The 12,246-nt window shown below is 37.9% G+C and overlaps 1 protein-coding gene across 1 annotated transcript; it reads left to right on the forward strand.

Moving 5' to 3' along the window:
• The first annotated feature begins 5,936 nt into the window (after positions 1-5,936).
• On the forward strand, positions 5,937-9,978 carry LOC137727004 (uncharacterized). Its single transcript, XM_068465958.1, has 5 exons — positions 5,937-6,425; positions 6,925-7,556; positions 7,992-8,278; positions 8,849-8,906; positions 9,294-9,978. The coding sequence occupies exons 1-5, from the start codon at positions 5,937-5,939 to the stop codon at positions 9,976-9,978; spliced, it is 2,151 nt and encodes a 716-aa protein (XP_068322059.1).
• Positions 9,979-12,246: the final 2,268 nt, after the last annotated feature.

Raw genomic sequence — 12,246 nt, forward strand, 5'->3', positions numbered from 1 at the left:
TGTGGCATGTGTTGGACCACACACACACTCACACACACTGTCTCTATCTCTCCCGTGATTCCCTCTCCCTCTGTCTCTTTTCTGTCACTTCTCTCTCTCCCCGAGTCCTCTATCATTCTTTCTTCTTCCTTCAAACTTGTACGGACAAACCCAAAACCCCTCAAACCATCACTCTCCGAGGAAACTAAGGACACCTTCGAACTCGTGAAGCTCGTGCGAGTGCAACCATACCATTTTCAGGTGAGAAATCCTTCGTTTTCATGTCGATTCGAGGTAGTCCGATTTAGGTACTATTCATGAAAACTTAATCTAGCATGTTTTTGGGATTTTGAAGCTTGTAGATGTCTTAGTGAGGTCCCAAGGAGCCTCGGAGTGCTTCGTTGGACAAGTTTGGACGTCGGGATAGCTAAGTTCAAAGTTTGGCCAGAGCTTTCGAGGCTTTTTCCGGCGAATACACGGCGAGTTAGGGGTCGAGGTAGGTATGGATGTGTTCGTCTCGTCAATACCTTCATTTTGATATAAAGTACGTCGAAAATGGTTAAGAAATGAAGAAGTTATGACACTTTGAAGTTTACCCAGAAATTCCGGCAAAACACCCACCTCCGGCGAAACCAGTCCGGCGACGCGAGGAAGAAGACGCGGGCGTGGGCAGCGCGTATACAGGGCGCGTGAGGGCGCGTGAGAGCTCCAAATTGAGTTCTAAAAATTGTCACGTGTTCGTGACGTTGTGTAGATCACCGTGGTATATTCACACACCCAAATTGAGCAACGTATGAGAAAGTTATTGACGAATGTTTGTGTATGTGCGTTTAAATGATGATTTTATAATTATTCTTTTATAGGTGAAACTTGTACGGACGACGAATGTAACCAAACTAGGCGTGAGGATTACGAACCGGCTACTTATCAGTGAGTGGGCAGTTATTTTTTCAGTATATATATACGTATGCTTGACGTATTTCCCAGAAAACGTATTTTAAAAGAAATACGAATTAAATATCCTGTCATATATGCATCATATTTTAATATGTGCATTACCATAATTATGCATACTGTTGCATGGTGCTGAGGAGGCCCAGGTAAGCTATATTTGATATACATTTGATATACGTATGAAATACCTTTGAAATACATTTGATATACGTACGAAATACATTTGATATACGTATGAAATACGTTTGGAATACGATTGAAATACTATGGAAATACAAATGAAATATGATTGAGATATGATCATGAGATATGATTGAGATATGATTGAAATATGATGAATTATACGATTGTGATATGATTGAAATATGATTGAGATATAATAGAGATATGATTGAGAGCTCATAACCTGCACCCCCGGTGTTAGTGCTCCCGCCCTGAGCAGGGCACAGTCCTTCACGTGATGTTCACCTCCCGCACCACATGCTCAGCTTGGATCCAAGCTAGGTGCACAGACTTGTCGTACAGACCACATTAGGTGGTTCCGACTCGTAGGTGACCCGCGATTATTCGCACAGCCTTCACGTGATCGTAGCACTAAAGCGTATATATACGTTACACCTAGGCCTGTCGTACAGACCACTTTAGGTGGTTCCGACTCGTGGTCAGGTTTAGTTGTTCAGTTATTGAGTTTGAGATTTGAGCTCTATATGCAGCCGTACAGGTCACGTTAGGTGACTCCGGCTGCCAGATGTTATGTTGTTGATGTGATGAGTTAATTATGAGCTATATATGCAGTCGATGACTGAGTTGATTATGATGAGTTAATTATGAGTTATATATGCAGCCGAGGGCTGAGTTGATTTGAATGAAAGAGTATGAGCTATGTTTATAGCCGAATGTTGAATTGATTATATGTTATTCCATCATATTCACATAGAGATGATGAGCATTCTGTTATGATACTTGGCATGACATATATTCATATTGTCTAGCATAATTTGAGATATATTACGTATATGGGTATATACTTTATTTCTGGGAAACTATACTTGTTTTACGGCGAGGGGTTAGTATATTCAAAGAGAAAAGAAGGTTCTGAATAAGTTTGTTTTGCTGACCCACTCAACTTTGTTTTGCGCCCCTCCAGGTTTAAGATATCAGAGCTTGGTGGCTACGAGGAATCCAACGGTGTTCTGACAGAATGGACAAAAATTAGGACTCACCTTTGGGTGTTTAATCTTAGAAATTGTATCTTTAAAGCTTCCGTACTGTGTAAATGGTTACGTCACTCTCACGTGACGGCCAGCATGCCCTCCTTCGGGACGGGGTGTGTCACTTCTCGACCTTCTGAATTTTCTATTTATCTCTGCCCTTTTTTCAGAGGGCAGATAGGACTCACACTAAGATACAATATGTGAGATGGACTTCAAATTTGAGCCGTTAGATATAGTCAGTCACTTCGGAGTTAGTTGAGAGGCCCATCTAGAAAGAGTGACTCAGCATCAACTGGACTCGACCATAATGTTTGGGGCCTTACGTGGATATTTACCCATTCATATCCGTCTTGTATTCAAGTTATCCGTTTATAATTATATGCGTTCGTGTCAAGTTTGGAGTTGAACAAGCAAATTGATATAAAAATAAGAGTTAATTTCAGTTTACTATCTTGAAAAAAAAGTGTTTTTCTCAATCTCCACTTGGTGTCATGGATCGGGACCCAAGTCCACCGAGTTGTAGAACGAGAAGACTGAGGGCAAGAGCGTGGAATCATCCGACTGTTGATCAACGAAGAAGATGAAGAGGTCGAGGAATAGGTCCACTTGTCGGGCTTGGCGGAGACAAAGTCGAGGTGGGAGTTGAGGAGGAAGGAGCACTGGGTAGGGAGGGGTGAGACCCGGGCCAGGTGAGAAGGAGGAGGGGCTTGGATTTGGGCAATGGTGGTGAGGAAGGCAATAGGGTTTGCGATTTTTTTTTTTTAAATTTTTTATTATTCTTTTTTTTTTTTTTTTTAATTTTCACGTGAGCCCATATTGACACATAGCGCCAAGTCATTGTCCACGTGGGTGCCACGTCATCAGTTAACAAATGTTCTGATGGAAAACTTAACGGATGTATGAAAGTGTCTAAAAATTATGAGTCTAAGTACTAAATGGAACAAAAAAAAACAAGAGATATGAAATGTTGAAAACCAATCAACTTTAGGATAATAAACTTGAGATTAATCCTAAAAATAAATCAGCATAACTCCCACTTTTATGTTGTCAAGTATATAAGGCCATCTCCTACCGAAGGGTCCAGAAGGCCAAAAATAGCCCAAAAACCGTCTCCCACCGAGGGCTCGTGGAATCTGAGAAGGCCCCACGGAATCTGAAAGGGCTGGCCAGAAAACTGATTAATCTTGTCGATTATAACCAACAGGAATTCTTAAAAAGAATTTTAAATCCAACGGCTAGTTGACGTTAGCTAGCTGGCGCCAGTTACCGTTGGATTCAAATTTTTTTTTTAGGTTTTTTGGGCCTTTTAAAAAAAAAAAAAATTCTATTTTTATTCCTATAAATACTTATACCATTCCTCACAAAATTTTCACCATTCCTACACCATTTCGATTCTCATATTTTCCTTCCTCTCTCAAAAATCTATCCTTCAATTTTTTTAATAATTTTGAAATGGCCTCGTCTACAATGAAAGGTAGGACTTGGACCCGAAAAGAAGACGAAGCTATTTGAAAGGCTTATAGATGGGTGTCAGAAGATAGTGTGAGGGGGAATTGTCAAACAAATGACGGTGTTTGGACTCGTGTGTCCAAAAAATACTTAGAGTTCTATGAAGGCACTACTCGAGTGAATATTCGAAACCACAAGAGTTGTTCTTCAAGATGGAAGAAACATCTTCAGCTAAGTTTGAACAAATGGCATCAAGCATTGTTAGTAGCAGCAAGTAGACATGAAAGCGGCGCTAATTACTACGACGAAGTAAGTGTTTTCACAATTTATTTTAAATATTTAATTATATTACATTTAATTTCATAAATTAATTTCCTTTAATTTTTTTCTAGGTACGCCAAACGGAGGAATTGTATATGGACAGCAGCTCGAAACCCTTTTAGTTTCATAGTTGTTGGGAAATTTGTAAAGGGTGGGTGTTATTTGAAGATCCACCACAGAGAGCACATACGTCGGTGTTCGGAACTGCATCTTCAGCTGCAGATATGAATGAAGATGGATCTCCAACCATTCAACAAATAAGGGTAGAAAATCCATCTTTGGGTGAAGGTTCCATACCTAGGGCTGTTGATGAGCGCATATTTTACTACTTATCTTACTTCGAAAGCTACATTTTCTTGTGTCATGTTTGTTCTAAATGAATGAAATTACATGGTTTTGAGAAAAATATGAATTCAATCCTTTTAAGTTCAATTCAAGTAAAGTAGCTGGAATTTAGTTTTGTTTAGTAAGGGGATTGAGTTGAAGTGTGTTTGTTATATATATTTTTTTTTCTTAAGTCAAAATTGGTCTTAAGTGATATTCACAAGTTGGGAAATTTTTAATTACATTTTTGGCTCATCCAAATCTTATGCAAGTCTTTCCTTTAGAAATTAGACAACAGCTTATTTGGTTGAATTTTTCTGTAGGGATCATATTGTTTTACAAGTCTAAAAGGATGTTGACTAGTCAACTAGACCATTCACTTGCGCGTGGCTTCTTACCAATTCCATGGGAAAGAGTTTTTATTGTTTTCTGTTCCAAAAGAAAAGGAAGGCTACATTCACCTCTTGGCATTCTACAAGGGTAGCCGACCAATTCCATTTCAAGAAAAAGAAAAGAAAATGATAGTGTTCAAATCCACACACCACCAGAGATAGTACTTCATCCACCAAAGTTTCAATCGGTGGATCTCTACGAGAAGATGAATCTGGAGCATTGGGTTGATTTCGATTAATCTAATTTTAGCAACAAGTTTTTGGCACCGTCGACGAGGATTGAGTTAGTTCTATTTCTAACTTATTTTTATTGTTATTTGTGTGATTTTAATATTTGTTTCTGTTTTCTTTTGCTTTCAGGTACATTTTGAAGTTCATGCACAGTTGCCGTTCTCGGAGTTTAGAGCTTGTACCATTTGATCCAGAGATCGAAAGGACTTTCTATCACTTACTAAGAGAGCAAACTAAGCAAGAATTGACTGACGAAATGGCTCTCCATAATCCGAACGAGAACCAAACGTTGATGGAGTATTCCGCTCCTACTGTGACAACCTCACCGTCATGCATCGTTCGACCGAAAGTTGCTGCCAACAACTTCAAAGTGAAGCCGTCTTTTATTCAAATGATGTCATCATATTATGGCTTGACTGCTGAAGATCCTAACTTGCATATCAATGAGTTCCTCGAGATATGTGACACTCACAAGATTCATCATGTGCCAAGTAAGGCTATCAGATTACGCATGTTCCCATTTTCCCTGAAAGATAAGGCGAAGAATTGGCTCCATTCACTTCCATCGAATTCGATAACAACTTGGAACGATTTGGCCAACAAATTTTTGCAGAAATTTTTCCCTCCTTCCAAGACTGCAAAGCTAAGGAACGAAATAATGACTTTTGCTCAATTCCAAGGGGAGCCTTTCTATAAAAGTTGGGAGAGATTCAGAGACTTGTTACTAAAATATCCCGATCATGGTTTGCCGAAATGGTTGCAGCTTCAGTCTTTTTATCAAGGTTTGAGCGCTGACAATAAGCGAATGATAGATGCTGTCAGTGGAGGTGCTTTAATGACTAAAACTGTTGACGAGGCATCTACACTTTTCAATACCTTGGCTGCCAATTCTCAAAACTGGGGAGGAGAAAGAGAATAACCAAAGAAAGTTGGCGTACATGAAATTGATGCATTTACGGCTATGGCTGCCCAAATTTCTAACTTAAATAAGAAAATTGATTCTTTAATGTCTTCTAATCAGTAAAAAATGGTTTCTAATATGTGTGAAATTTGTGCAAGTCCACATTCTAGTATGGATTGTCCTATGAAGGGTTCATTTCCAGAGTTCATTGAAGAACAAGCCAATCAAATTGGAAATTTTAATCGCCAACAATTTAATCCATTCTCTGACAAGTATAATCCTGGTTGGCGTCATCATCCCAATTTTGCTTGGAAGAACAATCAACAAAATCAAGTGAACCCATCTCCACCGTTCCAGAACAATGAAGCCAAGAAAAGTTCAATGGAAGATATGATGGCTCAATTGGCTCAAACTACCAACACACTCACTCAAAACACCAATAATTTTATGCAAGCAACTCAAACTTCTCTACAAAATCAGCAAGCATCTATTCGTAAGCTAGAGGATCAAGTTGGGCGGATTGCACATGCAATGGTTGAGAGGGAGAAGGGCCAGTTTCCCAGTCAAACTGAGATTAATCCAAGGAATATGGAGCAATTAAACGTTATTACACTTAGGAGTGGGAGAACTGTAGGGACAAACGGTGAAGAAAATGGGGACGTTGGTTGAAAAGTCTGAGAATGTTGTCACCGAAGTACAAGAGAGTTTTATGAATTCAGCCACTCAAGTGCCGAATATTGTTTCTCATGCATCAGATTCTACACTTCTAGGCGATTCGATTTTGGAGAGGGTCAATGTTGCACCAGTTCCATATCCTCAACGACTTTATAAGGCTAAGAAAGGCCAAAACTCTTCTCATATCTTAGAGTTATTTAAAAAAGTGAACATTAACATACCTCTACTTGATGCGGTTAAACAAATTCCCAGTTATGCAAAGTTCTTGAAGGAAGCATGCACGAACAAGAGAAGGTTTTTGGAGCATGAAAAAGTAATCCTTTCGGAAGAGTGTAGCGCTATTTTACAAAAGAAGTTGCCACCGAAGTTGATCTATCCAGGGAGTTTTACGATTCCTTGCATAATTGGAAAATCTTTTTTTGAAAAAGCTTTATGTGATCTTGGTGCTAGTATTAACTTGATGCCATATTCTATTTTTAAACAGCTAGGTTTGGGCGAAATGAAACCTACTCTTGTGTCTCTACAACTAACGGATCGATCTGTCACTTATCCACAAGGCATTGTCGAAGATGTGTTGGTTCGAGTTGATCAGTTAATCCTACCTATAGATTTCTTGATTCTTGATATGGCAGAAGATAGAGAGATTTTAATTATACTTGGTCGTCCATTCTTAGCTGCTGCCGGTACATTGATTGATGTCAAAAGTGGTTTGCTTACTTTGCGAGTTGAAGACAAAGAAGTGGTGTTCAAAGTTTTTGAAGCTATTAAGCATCCAAGAGAGCAGGAAGAATGTTTTAGTATTGATATCTTGAATCAGATTGTGAGCGAGCAGTTCAAAGCACAACATCTAACTGAACCTCTTGAAGTTTCTCTAGTTCATTCATCCATTCCTAGAGTTGAAGTGGAAGAAGTTACTGAAATTGTCAATATTCTCAATTCTGCCCCTCCACATAATCTACATTGGAGACACCATTACGAAGCTTTGGGACCTGCCCCGATGAAAATTTATCCATCTGTTGAAGTTACACCGAAGCTAGACTTGAAACAATTGCCTATCCATCTGAGGTATGCATTTTTAGGTGTTTCCGAGTCATTGCTAGTGCTTATTGCAGCCAAGTTAACTTCTCTCGAAGAAGAAAAATTGCTTCGAGTACTTAGAGATTACAAGACAACGTTGGGATGGACTATAGCTGACATTAAAGGCATCTGCCCAACCTTATGTATGCATCGAATTCTTCTTGAAGAAGGCAGCAAGCCTATCATTGAGGCACAAAGGAGACTCAATCCGCTTATGAAGGAAGTTGTCCGAGCAGAAGTTCTCAAGCTTTTAGATGTGGGAGTTATCTTTCTAATATTCGATAGTAAATGGGTGAGTCCGGTTCAAGTAGTTCCAAAGAAGAAAGGCATCACTGTGGCTAAAAATGACAACAATGAGTTAGTGCCCATAAGACCGAAAACAGATTGGTGAGTTTGCATAGATTATCGAAAGATAAACAATGACACACGCAAGGATCATTTCCCTATGCCGTTCATTGATCAGATGTTGGATAGACTTGCAAGTCATTCCCACTACTGTTTCTTAGATGGATATTCTGGATATAACCAGATTGCCATTGCGCCAGAAGATCAGGAGAAAACGACGTTCACTTGTCCATTTGGGACGTTTGCTTATCGAAGAATGTCTTTCGAACTTTGCAACGCACCTACCACTTTTCAAAGGTGTATGATGAGTATTTTTTCTGACATGATTGAAAGGTTTATCGAAATCTTCATGGATGATTTTTCTGTCTTTGGATCTTCCTTTGATAATTGTCTTCACAATTTAACGCCTGTGCTGAAACGGTGTCAAGAGACGAACTTAGTGTTGAACTGGGAAAAATGTCATTTCATGGTGCAAGAGGGCATTGTATTAAGGCATCGAATTTCTCGCCTGGACATTGAGGTTGATCGAGCAAAAATTGAGCTTATTGAAAAGATTTTAGCACCTACATGAGTTAAAGGAGTCCGAAGTTTCCTTGGCCATACGGGGTTCTACTGGCGATTTATTAAAGACTTCTCCAAAATAGCCAAGCCTCTTAGCAACCTACTGCAAAAAGATGTCACATTTGAGTTCAATTCAGAGTGTTTGTCTTCTTTTAACACTTTGAAGAAGCTTATCTCATTAGCTCCTATTATTATAACACCCGATTGGAGTCTTCCATTTAAGTTGATGTGTGATGCAAGTGACTATGCTATGGGAGCAGTTTTGGGACAATGAAAGGACAAATTACCGCATGTTATTTACTATGCTAGTCGCACACTAAATGATGCCCAATTGAACTATGCAACCACTGAAAAAGAGTTGTTAGTTGTAGTATTTGCGCTTGACAAGTTTCGGTCCTATCTTATTTGTTCAAATGTTATTGTGTACACTGACCATGCTGCCTTGAAATATCTTTTATCCAAAAAATATGCAAAGCCGAGGCTGATTATATGGGTACTTCTTCTCCAAGAATTTGATCTCGAGATTCGAGATAAGAAGGGGTCCGAAAATGTGGTGGCAGACCATCTATCTAGGATAGTTCGAGAAGAAGATGTTGATGTCGTTGTTCCATTCACTGAGACTTTTCCTGACGAACAATTGTTTGCTGTCCAACATGTTGCAGTCCTTTGGTTTGCTGACTTTGCAAATTACTTGGTAAGTGGGGTGGTTCCGAAGGATTTGAATTCTCAACAAAGGAAGAAATTCTTCTCTCTAGTGAAGCATTATTTTTGGGATGATCCCTATTTGTATAAGCATTGTCCAATTCAAATCATTCGCAGGTGTGTTCCCGAGGATGAGCAGCAAAGTATTTTGAACCATTGCCATACATATGCTTGTGGAGGGCATTTTGGAGCAACAAAGACATCAGCCAAAGTTCTGCAATCTGGATTCTTTTGGCCAACCTTGTTCAAGTATTCTCATGCATTTGTTGTTGGTTATGATCGATGTCAAAGGCTTGGTAATATCTCTCGTAGAAATGAGATGTCGTTGAACAACATTTTGATAGTTGAGCTTTTTGATGTATGGGGCATAGACTTTATGGGGCATTTTCCTTCATCATATAAGCACAAATATATTCTGGTGGCTGTCGACTATGTTTCTAAGTGGGTGGAAGTCATTGCCACACCAACCAATGATGCTAGAATTGTTCTACGGTTTCTCAAGGCTAACATTTTCACTCGGTTTGGAACACCAAGAGCAATTATAAGTGATGGAGGTTCTCATTTTTGTAACAAGCAGTTTGAAGCTCTTTTGACCAAGTATAATATCACTCATAAGGTCGCTACGCCATACCATCCTCAAACTAGTGGCCAAGTGGAAGTGTCAAATAGAGAGATTAAGCGAATTCTGGAGAAGATGGTGAATGCATCATGTAAAGATTGGTCTCTTCGTTTAGATGATGCGCTATGGGCGTATAGAACAACTTACAAAACATCCATTGGGATGTCTCCATACAGATTGGTTTTCGGGAAAACTTGTCACTTGCCAGTTGAACTCAAGCGCAGGGCTTATTAGGCAATCAAGAAGCTTAATTTCAATTTTCAAGTTGCTGGACAGAAAAGGCTTTTGCAATTAGATGAGCTTGAGGAGTTGAGAAACGAGGCTTATGAGAATGCCCAAATTTACAAGGAAAGAACCAAGCATTGGCACGATAAAAACATCATGCGAAAAGAGTACTATGTTGGTCAGAAGGTGTTGTACTACAATTCTAGATTTAAGCTTTTTCCTGGAAAGCTTCGTTCACATTGGTATGGTCCATTTCTAGTATTACAAGTCTTTCCTCATGGGGCAGTTGAAGTGCAAAATCTGGAGACCGGGAATGCATACAAAGTTAACGGTCAACGATTGAAGCCTTATTTCTACTTAATACACACACACACACACACCATTGAACTTGATGGGATACGAATTCTCCGAAGGTAATTTCAACGATCCCAACCATCAAATTTGTTTGTATATGCTTCAAGATCACATCAGCAAAAAATCACAAAAAACAAACATTCAGAGATCAAGTAACGGGACAAAGCTTTTTGACGGTTATAAACAAAAAATCACGATTTAACGGTTATTTTAACTTCGATTTTGATGATTTTTTACAGCTACACTCATTAACCCTATATGAATACAATGAATGAATTCGATCTTCAATTTAAAATATTTACACAAGTGGATACCACAAAATCTTATGTTATATTTAATGAAAGTATAAATAAACTCTAAGTGTTAGTGAATCTATTGTTTTGATAGGATACGCATTCTACGAAACTAGTTTCAACGATCCAACCGTCAAACATGTTTGTATATGCTTCAAGATCGCATACACCAAAAATTTCAAAAAACAAACATTCAAAGATCAAGTAACAGGACAAAACTTTTCGACGGTTATCAACGAAAAATCATGATTTAACGGTTATTTTAACTCCGATTTTGATGATTTTTTACAGCTACACTCCTTGACCCTATATGAATATCATGAATGAACTCGATCTTCAATTTAAAATATTTACACTAGTGGATACCACAAAAATTTATGTTATACTTAATGAAAGTATAAATAAACTTTTAAGTGTTAGTGAATTTATCATTTTGATGGAATACGCATTCTACGAAACTAATTCCAACGATCCAACCGTCAAACATGTTTGTATATACTTCGAGATCACATACACCAAAAATTGCAAAAAACAAACATTCAGAGATCAAGTAACGGGACAAAAGTTTTCGACGATTATCATTAAAAAATCACGATTTAACAGTTATTTTAACTCCGATTTTGATGATTTTTTATAGCCACACTCCTTGACCCTATGTGAATACAATGAATGAACTCGATCTTCAATTTAAAATATTTACACTAGTGGATACTACAAAATCTTATGTTATACTTAATGAAAGTATGAATAAACTCTCAAGTGTTAGTGAATCTATCATTTTGATGGGATACGCATTCTACAAAATTAATTTCAACGATCCAACCGTCAAACTTGTTTGTATATGCTTCAAGATCGTATACACTAAAAATCGCAAAAAAGAAATATTCAGAGATCAAGTAAAGGGACAAAACCTTTCAACGGTTATCAATGAAAAATCACGATTTATCAGTTATTTTAACTCTGATTTTGATGACTTTTTTTACAGCTACACTCCTTGACCCTATACGAATACAATGACTGAACTCGATCTTCAATTTAAAATATTTACACAAGTGGATACCATAAAATCTTATGTTATAGTTAATGAAAGTATGAATAAACTCTTAAGTGTTAGTGAATCTATTGTTTTGATGGGATACGCATTCTATGAAACTAGTTTCAATGATCCAACCATCAAACATGTTTGTATATACTTCGAGATTGCATACGCCAAAAAATTCAAAAAACAAACATTTAGAGATCAAGTAATAGGACAAAACTTTTCGACGGTTATCAATGAAAAATCACGATTTAACGGTTATTTTAACTCCGATTTTGATAATTTTTTACAGCTACAGTCCTTGACCCTATATGAATACAATGAATGAATTCGATCTTCAATTTAAAATATTTACCCTAGTAGATACCACAAAATCTTATGTTATACTTAATAAAAGTATAAATAAACTCCTAGTATTAGTGAATCTATCGTTTTGACGGGATACGCATTCTACGAAAATAATTTCAATGATCTAACCGTCAAACTTGTTTGTATCCTTCAAGATCGCATACGCTAAAAATCGCAAAAAGCAAACATTCAGAGATGAATTCGATCTTCAATTTAAAATATTTACACTAGTGGATACCACAA

The sequence above is a fragment of the Pyrus communis genome, chromosome 2, assembly GCF_963583255.1.
Source record: "Pyrus communis chromosome 2, drPyrComm1.1, whole genome shotgun sequence".
NCBI lineage: Eukaryota > Viridiplantae > Streptophyta > Magnoliopsida > Rosales > Rosaceae > Pyrus > Pyrus communis.

Bases quoted from the DNA above. Each gene is read 5' to 3' on its own strand.
- LOC137727004 (XM_068465958.1), top strand. From the start codon at position 5,937: ATGGATTGTCCTATGAAGGGTTCATTTCCAGAGTTCATTGAAGAACAA. The intron at 7,557-7,991 runs GTTAACTTCTCT...GATGTTGGATAG, and splicing joins CTAGTGCTTATTGCAGCCAA to ACTTGCAAGTCATTCCCACT. The intron at 8,279-8,848 runs AACGGTGTCAAG...ATGTTATTGTGT, and splicing joins CAATTTAACGCCTGTGCTGA to ACACTGACCATGCTGCCTTG.